General features: G+C 41.5%; 1 protein-coding gene and 1 non-coding gene across 13 annotated transcripts in view; one reads left to right on the top strand and one right to left on the bottom strand.

The window, feature by feature from the left end:
• LOC110521463 (transducin-like enhancer protein 1) overlaps window positions 1–5,687 on the bottom strand; it is a 45,127-nt gene extending 39,440 nt beyond the window's left edge. For 4 of the 12 annotated variants that reach the window (XM_036968870.2, XM_090231378.1, XM_090231379.1 and 1 more), the window contains exons 1-2: window positions 5,567–5,674; window positions 4,743–4,805 (exon numbers count right to left, since the gene is read on the bottom strand). In XM_036968870.2, the coding sequence (XP_036824765.2) occupies window positions 4,743–4,805; window positions 5,567–5,611 (108 nt within the window). In that variant the 5' untranslated portion in view covers window positions 5,612–5,674. Of the gene's footprint in view, window positions 1–4,742; window positions 4,806–5,100; window positions 5,402–5,566 lie in introns of those variants that run through there. The other 8 variants (XM_090231381.1, XM_090231380.1, XM_090231385.1 and 5 more) reach the window with 6 other exon arrangements.
• A 5,940-nt stretch (window positions 5,688–11,627) lies between these two features.
• Window positions 11,628–11,699, top strand: trnaq-uug (transfer RNA glutamine (anticodon UUG)). Its single transcript has one exon. It is a non-coding gene; the product is annotated as a tRNA-Gln (tRNA).
• Window positions 11,700–20,896: the final 9,197 nt, after the last annotated feature.

Raw genomic sequence — 20,896 nt, 5'->3', positions numbered from 1 at the left:
ACTCTAGCAAGAGCAGATTTCTGGATCTATATTCTGTTACATATACAGTGAGTACACAACATTAGGAACATCTGCTCTTTCCATGACAGACTGACCAGGTAAAATGTATACTCAGTACATTATACTCACTCTACCATGCTTTTCACATTAAAAGGAAACTTGACAAACAAAGTTCCATAAAGGATTATATATACACTGAACAAAAATATAAACGCAACATGTACAGTGCCTTGCAAAAGTATTCGGCCCCCTTGAACTTTGCGACCTTTTGCCACATTTCAGGCTTCAAACATAAAGATATAAAACTATTTTTTTGTGAAGAATCAACAACAAGTGGGACACAATCATGAAGTGAAACGACATTTATTGGATATTTCAAACTTTAACAAATCTAAAACTGAAAAATTGGGCGTGCAAAATTATTCAGCCCCCTTAAGTTAATACTTTGTAGCGCCACCTTTTGCTGCGATTACAGCTGTAAGTCGCTTGGGGTATGTCTCTATCAGTTTTGCACATCGAGAGACTGAAATTTTTCCCCATTCCTCCTTGCAAAACAGCTCGAGCTCAGTGAGGTTGGATGGAGAGCATTTGTGAACAGCAGTTTTCAGTTCTTTCCACAGATTCTCAATTGGATTCAGGTCTGGACTTTGACTTGGCCATTCGAACACCTGGATATGTTTATTTTTGAACCATTCCATTGTAGATTTTGCTTGGGGATGGTGTGTTCAGCTGTGTTGCTTTTACGCCAAACATAACGTTTTGCATTGTTGCCAAAAAGTTCAATTTTGGTTTCATCTGACCAGAGCACCTTCTTCCACATGTTTGGTGTGTCTCCCAGGTGGCGTGTGGCAAACTTTAAACAACACTTTTTATGGATATCTTTAAGAAATGGCTTTCTTCTTGCCACTCTTCCATAAAGGCCAGATTTGTGCAATATACGACTGATTGTTGTCCTATGGACAGAGTCTCCCACCTCAGCTGTAGATCTCTGCAGTTCATCCAGAGTGATCATGGGCCTCTTGGCTGCATCTCTGATCAGTCTTCTCCTTGTATGAGCTGAAAGTTTAGAGGGACGGCCAGGTCTTGGTAGATTTGCAGTGGTCTGATACTCCTTCCATTTCAATATTATCGCTTGCACAGTGCTCCTTGGGATGTTTAAAGCTTGGGAAATCTTTTTGTATCCAAATCCGGCTTTAAACTTCTTCACAACAGTATCTCGGACCTGCCTGGTGTGTTCCTTGTTCTTCATGATGCTCTCTGCGCTTTTAACGGACCTCTGAGACTATCACAGTGCAGGTGCATTTATACGGAGACTTGATTACACACAGGTGGATTGTATTTATCATCATTAGTCATTTAGGTCAACATTGGATCATTCAGAGATCCTCACTGAACTTCTGGAGAGAGTTTGCTGCACTGAAAGTAAAGGGGCTGAATAATTTTGCACGCCCAATTTTTCAGTTTTTGATTTGTTAAAAAAGTTTGAAATATCCAATAAATGTCGTGATTGTGTCCCACTTGTTGTTGATTCTTCACAAAAAAATACAGTTTTATATCTTTATGTTTGAAGCCTGAAATGTGGCAAAAGGTCACAAAGTTCAAGGGGGCCGAATACTTTCGCAAGGCACTGTAAAATGTTGGTCCCATGTTTCATGATATGAAATAGCCCAGAAATGTTCCATATGCACATAAAGCTTATTTCTCTCAAATTTGGTGCACAAATTTGTTTACATCCATGTTAGTGAACATTTCTCATTTGCCAAGAAAATCCATCCACATGAAGGATGAGGTATATCAAGAAGCTGATTAAACAGCATGATCATTACACAGGTGCACCTTGTGCTGGGGACAAAAGGCCACTCTAAAATGTGGTTTTGACACACAGCACAATGCCACAGATGTCTCAAGTTGAGGGAGTGTGTTATTGGCATGCTGACTGCAGGAATGTCCAACAGAGCTGTTGCTAGAGAATTGAATGTTCATTTCTATACCATAAGCTGCCTACAACGTCGTTTTAGAGAATTTGGCAGTACGTCCACCAGCCTCACAACCACAGAACACATGTAACCACACCAGCCCAGGAACTCCACATCTGGCTTCTTCACCTACGGGATTATCGGAGACCAGCACCCGGACAGCTGATGAAACTGAGGAGTATTTGTCTGTAATACAGCCCTTTTGTAGGGAAAAACTCATTCTGATTGGCTGGGCCTGGCTTCCCAGTGGGTGGGCTTCCAGGCCCACCCATGGCTGCACCTCTGCCCAGTTGTGAAATCCATAGATTAGGGTCTAATTTATTTATTTCAATTGACTGATTTCCTTATATGTACTGTAACTCAGAAAAATCGTTGAAATTGTTGCGTTTATATTTTTGTTCAGTATAGTTTCATAAATTGTACCCTGAGTCTTCCAAACATACTTTAATGAAAGCCAATGACTTTGGAGACAGGCTTTCAGTGTTTCAAGCCTGTTGTGGTTAAAATGAAACAGAATCTGTGCTTTCTTTCCCAACCCAGCGCCCCTCTCCCTCCAGGATGCATAACCATACATTCGAGCTGTGGTTGGTAGCTAGCTCCCCAGGGGATGCAGTGTAGAGTTGTTGGATGAGATGGATTGGGTTAAGAGCTGTAACCACAGCGCCACGTTCTGTTCTGTTCTCCCTTTAGTCCTACAGCTGGCTGGGGTGAGGGCACATTAAGTTTGTTTAGAGCCCCCTCACTCTTCTGTCAGGGTACTATGGGCATGGTATGGAGAGAACCTGAAGAGGTAGAATTTCCTCTCAGGAAGTGGCATAAATAAATTAAAAAATTACTAGTAGAATCCATTTTAACCCAATTCAACTACTTTCAAATATGTACACGGTTTTATTGATTAAAAACAGTGTAATGTCTGGTGCTAGCCATCAGAAAGTACACCTTGAATTATTCCACATTGTTGCCTGAATTCAAAAATGGATTAAATATATGTTCTCTCACCCATCTACACACAATACCCCATAATGACAAAGTGAAAACATGCTTTTAGAAATGATAAGTAAATGTAATGCGAATTAAATACAGAAATGAAATTTACAGAAGTATTCACACCTGAGTCAATATTTTATAGAAGCACCTGGCAGTGACAACAGCTGAGAGTCTTTCGGGGTAAATCTCTAAGAGCTTTGCACACCTGGACTGTACAATATTTGCCCATTGTTCTTTTCAAAATTCTTCAAGCACTGTCAAGTTGATTGTTTATCACTGCTAGACAGCCATTTTCAAGTCAGCCATTTTAAATCAAAACTGATCTAAACCACTCAGGAACATTCAACACTGTCTTGATAAGCAACTCCAGTGTAGATTTGGTATTGTGTTTAAAGTTATTGTCCTGCTAAAAAGGTGACTTCATCTCCTAGGGGCTGAAATCAGACAACCAGGTATTATTTAGGATTTTTCCTGTGTTTATAGCTGTATTCCATTTATTTTTATACAAAAAAAATCACTCCCTAGTCCTTGCCAATGACAAGCATACCCATAACATGATGCAACCACCACCATGCATGAAAATATGAAGAGTGGTACTCAGTGATGTGTTGGATTTGCCCCAAACATAATTATTTGTATTCAGGACAAAAAGTACAGTTCCCTGGTCTTTGTGGTTGAATCTGTGCTAGAAATTCAGTACTCGGTTGAGGTACCTTACAGCTAATTGTATGTGTGGGGTACAGAGATGGGGTAGTCATTCAAAAATCATGTTAACCACCACCATTGAACACAGAATGAGTCCATTCAACTTATTGGTTAAGCACATTGCTCCTGAACGTATTTAGGCTTCCCATAACAAAGGAGATAAATACTTGACTCAAGAAATTTCCGCTTTTAATTTGTTAGTAATTTCTCAAATCCCCGAGCTGGCAAGGTAAAATCTGTAGTTTTTTTTATTTAACTAGGCAGGTCAGTTAATTAAGAACTAATTATTTTTTCAATGTCAGCCTAGGAACAGTGGGTTAACTGCCTTGTTCTGGGGCAGAACGACAGAGTTGTTGTACCTTGTCAGCTGGGATTTGATCTTGCAACTTTTCGGTTACTAGTCCAACTCTCTAACTACTACGCTACCTGCCGTTAACCCACTGTTCCAAGGTCGTCATTGTAAATAAAAATGTGTTCTTAACTGACTTGCCTAGTTAAATAAACAACCCAAACCCTTGCCTAAAGTTGACTCACCCCTCAAATAGACTGCCGAGTGTGTAAAGGACAAACAAACCTAGATCACTCCATCATCTAGGGCAATACAGCCTACCATTTGGATAACTCGAGGTTGGATGTTCTAATTTGACACTTTAAAGTTATACCAACAACAGGAGACCAGAATTTGCACATGAGTTTCCCTAAAATTCTTGTTTTGCCAGATTCTGACGGTATAAATCCCCTCTGTTTATAACAGACCCATATTGGATTGAGTTTACACCGCTCGTCGTTTGCAATGTTGTAGCATGTGTTACTTTTTGACCAACATGATCACAAAGGAATTCCGGATACAAATAGCATAGATACAATGACAGAGATAAAAATGGAACAATAAATCATGTAGCAAGTTTATGGCCCTACCTCTGTATACATTATTGCTCAAGTTGTTTCCTTGATTTCAAATAAACTTACTTCAATAGACAGAGAAAGGTTAGATAATAATGTATAGATCGCTGAGGTTTTAAAGTATCGCTCCAACAGAACAATTACCGAACGTTACATGCTAATCGTACTTACCGGAGGTCGGTTTTGAGGAAACATTCTGGGCGCCGAATTCTTTAAAAAAAATCTTCTTCCTCTCTTATGGGCAAAAAAAGGACAGAAATGGAGAAGACGTTATATTGTCGGTTTCAGAGACGCATTTGGCTTGGTTTCAGAGGCAGTAATGACAAAGCTAGTCTCGGCTCGCTAATTCCTTGCTCAAGACTCCCTTTGTTCTGGTCTATGTTCAACCCACAGACAAATAACATTCGATGTAGTAAAGATGCACCCAGTCCACGACTAAATGTTTAGAGGCCTCGTGACTACGCACTTCGAATGAGTAAAATGGCACCTTTTCTTCTCGTAAATACTCCCCTCCCCGGTGTATTCTCACCTAGAATAAAAAGCGAATGTGGCTAGGTTGTACTATGTGGGTTCTGAGTCGGACACCACCACATTCAATGCAGCCGCAGCCTCTTTTGTCTCGTTCGTCGCCCTTCTCCTTTACAACACTGCTCTCCTCACACTCCCACCTTCTTTTCTGGTCCTCGCCTGATCTTCAAGACATAGCTGACTTGTTTTCTTGAGAGAGAAACTAAAGGGACATTTGCTAGACAGAATGAGAAGGGAGTATCTCGCTATTCTCGTTGATCAAGCCAGCATAGGACTGGAGCTAAGGTTTCGCCTTTCTGTCCTTATTTATGAACAACGCATCTAGCCTACCCACTCTAATGAAAGAAGGCCAAATCTGTTTGCTGGTGTTAAAACATTTCAGACCAATGACATACAGTTTGCCAATTGCTCTTGTATAAATAGTCTAATGATATTAGTAAAGTAAACACCCTTGTTAATTTTCTCACCATGCGTGTACATTTTCTACTCAGTTCGTTCATTCGTGTAGCCATGCAAATGAAGCCCGCTTTGTACTTAAACAATATATATATGTGAGATTCCTACATTAACCATGTTATAATTGTATATACACTACGTGTAGCCTACAATGGAATTGTTCAACAATTGAATGAAATCTCCACGTGGGGCTCGACCCAGTCACAATTAACGCTGGTGAAAGTAACCAATGAGTAATCCGAACACCCACGTGGGGGACACCGACCGTTTGTTTATTGGAGGATGCTGGTATTACAGTGCTCCAAACGTCAATCAAGTAGTCTGAACCCGCTGAGAGGACAATTTAACCCTTTAGACGTGATAGTGATGAAGTTGTGGTAGACCTACAGAACAGTGTCTATAAAGTTTATTTCCTCTTCCCACAAATCGTATATCGGTGCACAAATCTTGAATGTTGAATGTTGCATATATATATATATATATATATTTATATTTACATATTTTTTAGTATATATTTTTATATATATTTTATATATTGTCAGGCCCTATGATAAAATTATATTCTAAATCTGAGTAATGTTCACTTTTGGACATCTGAAATAAACAATGAACATGAGTAAAGAGAGCATCCCACCTCACAAACAAATGTATTTAATCTCATAATTAGTTAATATTGCAAGTATGGTACAGAAGGAAAGCTATAGCTGTAAGCTTTAAAAATGTTTTTAAAACACACTGCCATTTTTGTTGTTGCTGATTTGAAAACAACACAGCATTGAGACTTGCACTCTTGATGATCCAGTGAGTAATACAATGGTGATTATAGCCAAGCACCTGCATATTTCAGTATGTATTGTTTGTTCCTTTAAACTTTAAAGAATCAAAAATAGCATTTAAAAGAAGAAAAATTCAGAGACATTTATTGGTATTCTGGTGGCACGACCCCTTTAGCAGGCCTCATAATTAGAGAGACAGATATTGAAAAAGCAATTTTCTGACAGTGGAAATCACAATCTGCCAGGGGTGGAGTTGGAAAATACAGAGTGTGAGAGAGAGAGAGGGAGAGAGAGAGGGATGAAGGACAGCGGGGGATGCTAAGAAAGAGGAGCCAGTGTGAGAGTTAGAGATTGAATGAAAGAGAGTGCCCAAGGGTGGTAGAAAAATAGAGTGAAAGAGAGAGAGAGAGAAATGGGGAGGGTGAGAGAGAGAGAAATGGGGAGGGGGAGAGAGAGAAATGGGGAGGGGGAGAGAGAGAGAGAAACGGGGAAGGGGAGGGAGAGAGAGATTTTATTGCAATATTTTCCCAATGAATTTTAATGCAGCTTGCTGGTCTCTCTCCCAGGGTCTAGGATCACATTTATTAGAATAAAAAAAGTTGTGAGGAATGCAATGTATTGCAGGCTTCTGCTTGGAGATGTTTCATGTAGTAGGTGGGCGGGTAGGGCGGGCAGCGTAGGGCAGGCAGGCAGCCAGCAGGATGTATGGGTGTGCGTTGTGTGCTGGAGGAGGCAAAATAATAGATGATAGAATGTGATCTGGTAGAAGTGAAGGACACACATTAATGCTATAGGCAGGTCAGCCCAGAGAGGGGGTGATACTAACTGGGGTCTGATTGAGGCCTGCAGATCCCAGTGCTGTCTGGTCTGGAGCACAGCACTCCTTTCAAAGTCCTCAATCACCACACCATTGTTATGGAAGAGGCTCTTTTGTTTTTAGGAAAATGTCCTGTTGAAAAGCAACTAGTCCATATGATCAACTCACTCCTTTCATATCATACATGCACACATGGTCACGCACCTTCAATATCCCTTGTAATCACAACTTGTAGAACTGCATTTGATACAGAGATGGACTTGTACACAGCAGTAAGAGCATGGCAAACTACTATTTATGGACAGGAAAATATCAGCAGCCAAAAAAACATCAACAGGGAGTGGTTGAATATGAGGAATTGTGGAGATGCAGCAACCTGTTTTTTGTCTGCAAAAACACATGCAATTGCCTAGCTACATTTACCAAATAGAATAGTATTTGTCACATGCTTTGCAAACAACAGGTGTAGACCAACATAGGGAGGAGGGCAGAAACATGGCAGTGTGTTGCCAAGTTAACAACCTCGCCCTCAACGTGATCAAGACAAAGGAGATGATTGTGGAATACAGGAAAAGGAGGCCCAAGCATGCCCCCATTCTCATCAACAGGGCTGTAGGGGAGCAGGTTGAGAGCTTCAAGTTCCTTGATGTCCTAATCACCAACAAACTGTCATGGTCCAAACGCACCAAGACAGTCATGAAGATGGCATGACAACGCCTATTCCCCCTCGGGAGACCTGCATGGGTCCTCAGATCCTCAAAAATTCTACAGCTGCACCACCATCCCTGCCTGGCATGGCAACTGCTTGGCCTCCGACGGCAAGGCACTACAGAGGGTAGTGTGTACGGCCCAGTACATCACTGGGGCCAAGCTTCCTTCCATCCAGGACATCTATTCCAGGCGGTGTCAGAGGAAGGCCCTAAAAATTGCCAAAGACTCCAGCCACCCCAGTCATAGACGGCTCTCTCTTCTACCGCACGGCAAGCCGTACTTTTGAACAGTGAAATGCTTACTTAAAGGCCCTTCCCAACAATGCAGAGAGAAAAATATATAACAAATAATAACATGAGGAATAAAAACACAATGAGTAACAATAATCTGGCTATATACATGGGGTACCAGTACCGAGTTAATGTGCAGAGGTACAGGCTAGGAGGTAATTGAGGTAGATATTGTATGTACATATAGGTAGGAATAAAGTGACTAGGCAACAGGATATATAATAAACAGTAACAGCAGCATATCTGATGAGTCAAAAGAGTTAGTAAATTCATGCATTTCACATCAAGTTTTAACATAGAACTAAGCTGTTTCAGTACATCCATCTCAAATGAAAACAAGTGATAGAATGAGGTATCATATTGAACCGTTGGGGGGTTGGGTACCCCCAAATGCCCCCCACCCCCACATGCTGGGGATGGCCCCTGCCCAGCATGGGGGTGAGTGACAGAGAGACAAGGCTCCAGTGTTGTTATGAGTGCCCCTCCCCCCAGCAGACAAGCCTGGTGTCAGCACAGAGACAGCACAGTGATTTATAGGTCTCTCTTCTCCTGGGAACCCGCCTCCCTCTCCCATTCCCTCCATCCCCCACTTCATCCCTCCATCCTCCCTCCTCTCTTTCCTCCTGGCCCCTGGGGGAAAAGAAGGGGTAATGACCCACATCAGCAGCCACACACAGACACACACACATACAGAGACACACTTTCACGCACTCAGAAATAAACACAAAATACACAGACGCACACACACACACACACACACACACACACACACACACACACACACACACACACACACACACACACACACACACACACACACACACACACACACACACACACACACACACACACACACACACACACACACACACACACACACACACACACACACACACACTCCTGACACAGACTCAGGCACATTAACACCCACAGGCATGTGTATCTGTGAACTCAGGATTCCACTGCTCTCCTTTCATGTTGCATTCCCCGCCCACTCAACAGTCCCTCACATTCCTGATGCAATATGATGCTATATGTCCATACTACACTGGAAACTGACACAATACACCACATCTGGTTTGTTCTTAACTGACTTGCCTAGTTAAATAAAGGCTCAATAAAGTAAATATCCTCTTGTTCTCTGTATGATCAATATAACGGATATAGCCTATGTATTTAATACAGTCCAGTATTTTGGCATAAACAATTCATTTTGAATTCAAACACACTCTGCAGGAGGAAGAGATGTTGGCCTAACATTAACTTGCAAATTACAACTTTTTCACACTGCCCTGTCATTCATTACATACAGTAGAGTGGGACCTGTTATTTTCTCACATCTAGAAAAACCTGCTCGTGGGCAGTCCCACCACATAGGCTATTCCCTATTGTATGTTAATCATGGGCTCGACATTCAGGGATGCCCTCTGGCCCTGCAACATCTCCCGAGCACACAGGGCCAGTTAATTAAACTTCCATATGGCCCGCTTGGGCCAGTAGGCTACATTTTCAAACAAAACAAAAAACAAAAAAAGATATTTGTATTTAATGCTTCACAATCTTCCCGACCTCTGACGCTTCACACTTGTTATCAACCAGCGTTTTCAAGCAGAGGTAAGAATGCCAAACCATCTCCATCTCGAGTGAGCCCCTCCTATACGTCCTGGATCCTTGCGGAGGCAGAAAATCATCAATTCAGTGTTGAACATCAGCATGCGCATTAAAAAGATAACCAGTGGTGGAAAAATTGTCTTATTTGAGTAAAAGTACAGATACCTTAATAGAAAATGACTCAAGTAAAAGTGAAAGTCACCAAGTAAAATACTACTTGAGTAAAAGTCTCAAAGTATTTGGTTTTAAATATACTTAAGTAGTAAAAGTAAATGGAATTGCTCAAATGTACTTAAGTATCAAAAGTAAAAGTATAAACCATTTCAAATTCCTTATTTTAAGCAAACCAGACGGCGCAATTCAATTTAGTATTTTTATTGACGGATCACCAGGGGCACACTAACACTCAGACAATTTACAAATGATGCATTTGTGTTTGGTGAGTCCACCAGATCAGAGGCAGTTGGGATGACCAGGCAGATATAAAAAAAAATACTTAAGTAGTACTTTAAAGTATTTTTACTCAGGTACTTTACACCACTGAAAATAACCACCTACTTTTCTGTATTTTTTCATATTAGACACAGCGATGTCATTATTAGCAAAGAAAAGTTTATGTAGGCCTATACTATGGAGCTGCTTGTTTGTCAAGACATGAACAGTATTTAAACAAATAACATTTTGGTTAAATAGGCTAGGCCTACAGGAATAAATAAACATGAATATTGTAGTAATGCGATTCTGTAGTCTGTATAGGCCTAATTGTAAAAAATAAAAAATGTTTACGAAAATATTAATTCCCAAAGCTGTTAATGAGCTATGTCATTTATTTATGAGCTTAATATATCAGCTGTCGGGTGGCAAGAGTGTGCAACTCCTCACACACAGCTGATTGCTGCGTGGAAAGAAACATGTTCAAATAAGTCCAGTCACTGCCAACATTTCTAAATACAATTTAGGGAAAAGACAACAGTGTTGCTGATTGAAAAACGCTGGATACCAGTTTTTTTTTATGCTATACTATATATTTCTCAACTCCAATTTTTTGTGCAATTGGCAGCGTTTTACAATCTGAGTGTCTGGCATGACAATATTTTCAAAGTCAATCTTGAACGATCTGGCTGCTATAGCCTATTAACTGTAAAATTCACACAATTTCACTGTATTTATTAACACTGTAAAAAAATCACATGATTGTATTAGTGCCAATGGGAGCTTTTATTTAAAGACAATTAACAAGCAACAACATCATATTTAGAGTCTGTGACCTAGCTAATGATTAGCCCATTGGGGTAAACAATGCAGAGGAGGCTTTAACCTTTGCCAAAGTTTTTAAAAGTTGTTTAGGAGTCCAAGGGCGAATTTAGTTATTGCACATGCGCATTAAGTGTCCCTAATGAAATATGCAAATTACCTACATGTTAGAACACGCCAATAGGATCTCGCTAGCTCGTGCTTGGCTCTGCCCATCTCCTTGCTTGTTCTGCCCACTGATTAATTTGCTCCCATTGAAAACGAAAGGCCGTGATCTATCTTGGGTTAGTTATACAAATCTTTGGTATTACCATTTGCCAAAGCTTCCAAATCATTCTGTTTCTCATCTTGGACACCATGTGAACTTTCTTTGAAAGGAAATCTGTCTGCGATAATACGCACAGGTTGCCGCCTCCCGTTCATTTGTGGCATTGCAATTGCATTGAAACGAAGGGGAATGATTTGCCAGATCCTAGACACCGCTAAATATGGACTGTAATATTGAGTTAAGCGAATACAATCATACTAAAGATATTTCTACAATTATTTAATGTTAACATTTGAACGATAGATCATTTTTATATTTTATAATTCCTCTCGTCATGCGCAGCACGGTTCTATGGTGTAATGGTTAGCACTCTGGACTTTGAATCCAGCGATCCGAGTTCAAATCTCGGTAGAACCTTATTTTATGAAAAATTGCAACTTTGGATTTCTATTTGACATATTATCAATAGGCTAAATCATCAATGATAATACTGGCAAATTAGTAGATATCAGTTTGGTGTATTGGTACACCAAATATATGCAGCAGTGGTGTAAAGTACTTAAGTAAAAATACTTGAAAGTACTAGTTTAGTAGTTTTTTTCGGAGATCTGTACTTTACTTTACTATTTACATTTCGACAACTTTTACTTCACTAACTTTCCTAAAGAAAATAATGTACTTTTTATTCCATGCATTTTCCCTGACACCCAAAAATACTCGTTCTATTTTGACGGTAAAATGGTCCAATTCACACACTTATCAAGTGAACATCCCTGGTCATCCCTACTGCCTCTGATCTGACGGACTCACTAAACACAAATGCTTAATTTGTAAATTATGTCTGAGTGCTATCTGTCAATAAAAATAAAAAAAGGGAAATTGTGCAGGTTTGAAATGGTTTATACTTTACCCTTTTACTTTTGATACTTAAGTACATTTTAGCAATTCCATTTACTCTTAATACTTAAGTATATTTAAAACCAAATACTTTTAGACTTTTACTCAAGTAGCATTTTACTAGTTTTCTATTAAGGTGTCTTTACTTTTACTCAAGTATGACAATTGAGTACATTTTCCACCACTGTATAACAGCAAATTGAAATGTAAAGTATAGCAGCACACGTTTTACGATCCATGCAACAGGCATAATATATATTTTCACAATATGAACAGTAAAAGGCACATGACTGCCCATCTTATTTCATCACTGCAACTCCCATACGGAGGCGAAGGTCGAGAGCAATGCGTCCTCCGAAAAACACAACCCCACCAAGCCGCACTGCTTCTTGATACCCTGCTCACTTAGCACAGAAGCCAGCCACACCAATGTGTTGGAGGAAACACCGTACAACTGGCGACCGTGTCAGCGTGCATGACCAGCCACAGCACAATGGCCAGCTAGAGTATAATGGGATAACAACATCCCGGCAGGCCTAACCCTCCCATAACCCGGACAACACTGCGCTGCCTCATGGGTCTCCAAGTCACAGTTGGATGTGACACAAACCGGGATTGAACCTGATCTGTAGTGACTCCGCCAGCCTTAGACCACTGTGCCACTCAGGAGGCCAAGATTAAATTTTTTGGCATGAAGGCCAAGTGTCACGTCTAGAGGAAACCTGTCACCATCCCTACGGTGAAGCATGGTGGTTTGCAGCATCATGCTTTGGGGATTTTTTTTCATTGGCAGAGTATGGGAGACCACTCAGAATCGAAGGAAAAATGAACGGAGCATAGTACAGAGAGATCCTTAATGAAAACTTGCTACAGAGTGCTCAGGACCTCAGACTTGGGTGAAGGTTCACCTTCAAACAGGACAACGACCATAAGCACACAGCCAAGACATTGCAGGAGTGACTTCAGGTCAAGTCTCTGAATGTCCTTGAGTGGCTCAGCCAGAGCCCGGACTTGAACCCTAACGAACATCTCTGGAGAGACCTGAAAATAGCTGTGCAGCAACGCTCCCCATCCAACCAGACAGAGCTTGAGAGGAACTCCCCAAATACAGGTGTGCCAAGCTTTCTTTATTTTTAGTATTTTCTACATTGTAGAATAATAGTGAAGACATCAAAATAACACATATGGAATCATGTAGTAAACAAAAATGTGTTAAACAAATCAAAATATATTTGATATTTGATATTCTTCAAAGTAGCCACCCTTTGCCTTGATGACAGCTTTGCACACTCTTGACATTCTCTCAACCAGCTTCACCTGCAATGCTTTTCCAACAGTCTTGAATGACTTCCCACATACAGTGCCTTGCGAAAGTATTCGGCCCCCTTGAACTTTGCGACCTTTTGCCACATTTCAGGCTTCAACATAAAGATATAAAACTGTATTTTTTTGTGAAGAATCAACAACAAGTGGGACACAATCATGAAGTGGAACGACATTTATTGGATATTTCAAACTTTTTTAACAAATCAAAAACTGAAAAATTGGGCGTGCAAAATTATTCAGCCCCCTTTACTTTCAGTGCAGCAAACTCTCTCCAGAAGTTCAGTGAGGATCTCTGAATGATCCAATGTTGACCTAAATGACTAATGATGATAAATACAATCCACCTGTGTGTAATCAAGTCTCCGTATAAATGCACCTGCACTGTGATAGTCTCAGAGGTCCGTCAAAAATGCAGAGAGCATCATGAAGAACAAGGAACACACCAGGCAGGTCCGAGATACTGCTGTGAAGAAGTTTAAAGCCGGATTTGGATACAAAAAGATTTCCCAAGCTTTAAACATCCCAAGGAGCACTGTGCAAGCGATAATATTGAAATGGAAGGAGTATCAGACCACTGCAAATCTACCAAGACCTGGCCGTCCCTCTAAACTTTCAGCTCATACAAGGAGAAGACTGATCAGAGATGCAGCCAAGAGGCCCATGATCACTCTGGATGAACTGCAGAGATCTACAGCTGAGGTGGGAGACTCTGTCCATAGGACAACAATCAGTCGTATATTGCACAAATCTGGCCTTTATGGAAGAGTGGCAAGAAGAAAGCCATTTCTTAAAGATATCCATAAAAAGTGTTGTTTAAAGTTTGCCACAAGCCACCTGGGAGACACACCAAACATGTGGAAGAAGGTGCTCTGGTCAGATGAAACCAAAATGGAACTTTTTGGCAACAATGCAAAACGTTATGTTTGGCGTAAAAGCAACACAGCTGAACACACCATCCCCACTGTCAAACATGGTGGTGGCAGCATCATGGTTTGGGCCTGCTTTTCTTCAGCAGGGACAGGGAAGATGGTTAAAATTGATGGGAAGATGGATGGAGCCAAATACAGGACCATTCTGGAAGAAAACCTGATGGAGTCTGCAAAAGACCTGAGACTGGGACGGAGATTTGTCTTCCAACAAGACAATGATCCAAAACATAAAGCAAAATCTACAATGGAATGGTTCAAAAATAAACATATCCAGGTGTTAGAATGGCCAAGTCAAAGTCCAGACCTGAATCCAATCGAGAATCTGTGGAAAGAACTGAAAACTGCTGTTCACAAATGCTCTCCATCCAACCTCACTGAGCTCGAGCTGTTTTGCAAGGAGGAATGGGAAAAAATGTCAGTCTCTCGATGTGCAAAACTGATAGAGACATACCCCAAGCGATTTACAGCTGCAATCGCAGCAAAAGGTGGCGCTACAAAGTATTAACTTAAGGGGGCTGAATAATTTTGCACGCCCAATTTTTCAGTTTTTGAACTGTTAAAAAAGTTTGAAATATCCAATAAATGTCGTTCCACTTCATGATTGTGTCCCACATGTTGTTGATTCTTCACAAAAAAATACAGTTTTATATCTTTATGTTTGAAGCCTGAAATGTGGCAAAAGGTCGCAAAGTTCAAGGGGGCCGAATACTTTCGCAAGGCACTGTATGCTGAGCACTTGTTGGCTGCTTTTCCATCACTCTGCGGTCCAACTCATCCCAAACCATCTCAATTGGGTTGGGGTTGGGTGATTGTGGAGGCCAGGTCATCTGATGTATTACTCCATCACTGTCCTTCTTGGTCAAATAGCCCTTACACAGCCTGGAGGTGTGTTGGGTCATTGTCCTGTTGAAAAACAAATGATAGTCCCACTAAGCGAAAACCAGATGGGATGGCGTATCACTGCAGAATGTTGTGGTAGCCATGCTGGTTAAGTGTGCCTTGAATTCTAAATAAATCACTGACAATGTCACCAGCACAGCACCCCCCACAACATCACACCTCCTCCATGCTTCACGGTGGGAACCACACATGCAAAGATCATCCGTTCACTTATTCTGCGTCTCACAAAGACACAGCAGTTGGAACCAAAAATCTCAAATTTGGACTCTTCAGACCAAAGGACAGATTTCCATCTGTTTAATGTCCATTGTTCATGTTTCTTGGCCCAAGCAAGTCTCTTCTTCTTTTTGGCGTTCTTTAGTAGTGGTTTCTTTGGAGCAATTCAACCATGAAGGCCTGATTCACACAATATCCTCTGAACAGTTGATGCTGAGATGTGTCTGTTACTTGAACTCTGTGAATTTATTTGGGCTACAATCTGAGGTGCAGTTAACTCTAATGAACTTATCCACTGCAGCAGAGGTAACTCTGGGTCTTCCTTTCCTGTGGCGGTCCTCATGAGAGCCAGTTTCATCATAGCGCTTGATGGTTTTTGAGACTGCATTTGAAGTTCTTGAAATTTTCACGATTGACTGACCTTCATGTCTTAAACTAATGATGGACTCTCGTTTCTCTTTGCTTATTTGAGCTGTTCTTGCCATAATATGGACTTGGTCTTTTACCAAATAGGGCTATCATTTGTATGCCACCCTACCTTGTCACAACACAACTGATTGGCTCAAATGCATTAAAAAGGAAAGAAATTCCACAAATTAACTTTTAACAAGGCACACCTGTTAATTCAAATGCATTCCAGGTGACTACCTCATGACGTTGATTGATAGAATGCCAAGAGTTTGCAAAGCTGTCATCAAGGCAAAGGTTGGCTACTTTAGAGAAAATAGCCAAATATTAAATATGTTTTGATTTGTTAACAACTTTTTTGGTTACTACATGATTCCATATGTGTTGATTCATAGTTTTGATGTCTTCACTATTATTCTACGATGTAGAAAATAGTACTAATAAAGAAAAACCCTGAAATGAGTAGGTGTGTCCAAACTTTTGACTGGTACTGTACGTAAATATGATATTTCAAAAACCTGTTTTCGCTTTGTCATTATGGGGTATTGTGTAGACTTTAGGATTAAGTTTAGGAGTTAGGTTAAAGGGTTAGGGTTAGCTAAAAGGGTTAAGGTTAGGGGAAAGATTAGCTAACATGCTAAGTAGATACAATTGATGAGGGAAAAAAATGTTAATTAATTTTAGAATAAGGCTGTAACGTAGGGGTCTGAATACTTTCTGAATACACTTTATAATCTAATCGACGCCACAATCTGAAAGACAACGGGAAGTTGAGACATTTGCACGTTTTTTGTCAAGGCATTAAGACCAGAAAAATAATTCCCCAGCCCCACATACATAAACACACACACCAACATGGACGTCTCTCTCTCTCTCTCTCTCTCTCTCGTTCCACTTCATGATTGTGTCCCACTTGTTGTTGATTCTTCACAAAAAAAATACAGTTTTATATCTTTATGTTTGAAGCCTGAAATGTGGCAAAAGGTCGCAAAGTTCAAGGGGGCCGAATACTTTCGCAAGGCACTGTATGTGTCTCCACACACCTAGGCCTAGGCTATTGATGGATTCAAGACAAGGTCGTTTTTAATGATCTCAGATTCTCAGTTTGTCAGTGTCAAAGTAGCCTGACAATTCAATCATTTGTGCGGTATTAAAAAAGATTATGCTAAAGTTTCTAGTCATATAAAATTACATATAATTGCATGAAATGCGTTTCTCAAAGGCCACATTTTTCTCGTACCCTAGGCTACAAAAAAATTATGCAAGCGCCTCTACTCTACTGCTCTAGTCTAGACCACTACGTAAATGTGATGATGTGCATGCAATACTTTATTATAATGGCGATTTTCCGGTACCTCAGAGCTCCCCAGGTCACCCCCCTCTCGCGCTCACTATTTGGTCCGGCACCTCCTGATGTACAAATTAAGTACTGCGTGTCTCTAAAAACACCTGAATGACAGAAGTGAAGGATACCATATATTTCAGTCCAAGGATGTCTTATGACTGTAAAACAACCTCAGGACTTACCCATACTTGTTGGCAATACAATGTCCCATCAATCTTACTCTGGTAGAGTGTGGAATGCCCATCGCAAACTCAAAGAACACATATGAACATACCGATTTCGCGGGTTTCATAAAAAAGACAGTCCCACAGATTTGAACATTCTAAGTACGTCACTTGGGCTCATATCATGGAAATATTGGGTGCATTTGTAAATTCACTCTAAGCTCACAACATTCAACACACCGTTTGGATTCTACAGGTTCCGTCGCCTGCCTTTTGGGATTATCTCAGCCCAAGACGAGTGTCAGCGAAAGATCAACGAAGTGTACGAAGGCCTCGACGGAGTTGTGCCATTGTGGATGACATCCTTGTCTATGGTCGAACCAAAGAGGAGCACGACCAAAACCTCCGCACAATGCTGCAAAGGTCCCGCGAGAGAGGAGTCCGGCTCAACCCCGAGAAGAGCGCTACAGAGGTCAGGTACTTCGGACATCTTCTCACAGCAAATGGAATCAAGCCAGATCCACAGAAGATCTCAGCCATAAAAGAAATGGAGCCACCAAAGAACCATGCAGAGCTGGAAACAGTGCTTGGCATGGTCAACTACTTAGCCAAGTTCGCACCCAGCCTCTCCATTGCTAATGCACCCCTGCGTCAACTGCAAAAGCAGTCCAGTGAGTTTCTCTGGGACAAGCAACACGACATTGCTTTCCAGAATGTGAAAGACTTGATCACGAGAGAACCAGGACCAATCCTTGCCTACTACGACCCCGACAAAGAGCTCAGACTCCAAGTGGACGCGTCAAAGTATGGACCAGGTGCAGTGCTACTGCAAGAAGGAAAGCCCATCGGCTACGCTTCCAAATCTCTCACAGACTGTGAAATCAACTACGCTCAAATTGAAAAGGAGCTCTACGCCATTCTGTTCAGATGTAAACGTTTCCATCAGTACGGATATGGACGACAAGTCATTGTGGAATCTGACCACAAGCCCCTTGAGTCAATTATGAGGAAACCACTAGCCGCTGCCCCGCCAAGGCTACAGAGAATGATCCTTCAACTACAAGAATACGACTTCACAATCACTCACCGTCCAGGCATAGACATCCCTGTCGCAGACACACTCTCCAGGAAGTTTCTTACCTATAAGGACAGCAGCCTCAGTTAAGGCATGGACATGCAAGTGCACACTGTGTACAGCAACTTACCAGTTAGTGACACAAAACTGAAGCAGATCCAAGCAGAAACAGAAAAGGACTCACAACTCGCACAGCTGAGGAAAGTCATACAGGATGGATGGCCTGAGGAGAGGAGAAAATGCAGAATTCCGGAACCATCGTGATGAACTATCACAGATCAACAGAATAATTTTCAAAGGAGAGAAAATCATTATTCCTACGAGTCTCAGAGAAGAGATTTTGAAGAGATTTTGACAAAGATCCATGCTGGACACATGGGCATGGAAAAGTGCAAACAGAGAGCACGGGACATTTAGTTTTGTCCCGTAATGTGAAAACAAATAGAGGACATTGTTGGTAAATGCGCCATATGTCTTGAACGACACCCCTCAAACACCAAAGAGCCAATGTTACCTCACTGTATCCCAGACCGACCCTGGCAGGTCGTGGCAACCGATCTGTTCACCTGGAACAACAAGGACTACATCGTAACATTGAACTACTACAGCAGATACTTCAAACTCGACAAGCTTCACAGCACCACATCTGCAGCTGTGATACGCAAGCTGAAAGCAGCCTTTGCCAGGCATGGCATTGTAGAGACTTTAATATCTGACAATGGGCCCTGTTACAAATCAAATGCGTTTGTATCCTTCACAAAAGCATGGGAGTTTACACATGTCACCCACATTACCCTCAAAGTAATGGCCTTCCTGAAAAATCTGTGCAGATTGCTAAATCACTCATGGACAAAGCAAAAGCAGACGAGAGACCCCTACCTCAGTCTCCTTGAATACAGCAACTATCCAGTTGACAACTTCAAATCACCAGCCCAGCTGTTGATGAGCCGCAGACTTTGCTCAAACCTTCCCAGCACCAACCATAAGCATAATGTTAACTTTCACTGCTATGGGGAGGACACACAGCTGTACATTTCAATGAAACATGGTGAAGCCGCAAAATTGTCCTCGCTAGAAGCCTGTGTTTCAGACATAAGGAAGTGGATGGCTGCAAACTTTCTACTTTTAAACTAGGACAGAACAGAGATACTTGTTCTAGGTCCCAAGAAACAAAGAGATCTTCTGTTGAATCTGACAATTAATCTTAATGGTTGTACAGTCGTCTCAAATAAAACGGTGAAGGACCTCAGCGTTACTCTGGACCCTGATGTCTCTTTTGAAGAACATATCAAGACTGTTTCAAGGACAGCTTTTTTTCCATCTACGTAACATTGCAAAAATCTGAAACTTTCTTTCCAAAAATGGTGCAGAAAAATGTATCTATGCTTTTGTTACTTCTAGGTTAGACTACTGCAATGCTCTACTTTCCGGCTACCCGGATAAAGCACTAAATAAACTTCAGTTAGTGCTAAATACAGCTGCTAGAATCCTGACTAGAACCAGAAAATTTGATCATATTACTCCAGTACTAGCCTCCCTACACTGGCTTCCTGTCAAGGCAAGGGCTGATTCCAATGTTTTACTGCTAACCTATAAAGCATTACATGGGCTTGCTCCTACCTATCTCTCTCATTTGGTCCTGCCATACATACCTACACGTACGCTACGGTCACAAGACGCAGGCCTCCTAATTGTCCCTAGAATTTCTAAGCGGTCTGCCTACCCATGTAAGAGACGCAAACTCAGTCTCAACCTTTAAGTCTTTACTGAAGACTCATCTCTTCAGTGGGTCATATGATTGAGTGTAGTCTGGCCCAGGAGTGTGAAGGTGAATGGAAAGGCTCTGGAGCAACGAACCGCCCTTGCTGTCTCTGCCTGGCCGGTTCCCCTCTTTCCACTAGGATTCTCTGCCTCTAACCCTATTACAGGGGCTGAGTCACTGGCTTACTGTTGCTCTTTCATGCCGTCCCTAGGAGGGGTGCGTCACTTGAGTGGGTTGAGTCACTGATGTGATCTTCCTGTCTGGGTTGGCGCCCCCCCTTGGGTTGTGCCGTGGCAGAGATCTTTGTGGGCTATACTCGGCCTTGTCTCAGGATGGTAAGTTGGTGGTTGAAGATATCCCTCTAGTGGTGTGGGGGCTGTGCTTTGGCAAAGTGGATGGGGTTACATCCTTCCTGTTCCTCCAATTCCTCCAGTATTTATGCTGCAGTAGTTTATGTGTTGGGTGGCTAGGGTCAGTTTGTTATATCTGGAGTACTTATCCTGTCTTATCCGGCGTCCTGTGTGAATTTAAGTATGCTCTCTCTAATTCTCTCTTTCTCTCTTTCTTTCTCCCTCTCGGAGGACCTGAGCCC

Source organism: Oncorhynchus mykiss, chromosome 4 (assembly GCF_057628025.1).
Source record: "Oncorhynchus mykiss isolate SJ-2025 chromosome 4, ASM5762802v1, whole genome shotgun sequence".
Lineage (NCBI taxonomy): Eukaryota > Metazoa > Chordata > Actinopteri > Salmoniformes > Salmonidae > Oncorhynchus > Oncorhynchus mykiss.
This window is presented reverse-complemented; position numbering and strand designations above follow the sequence as displayed.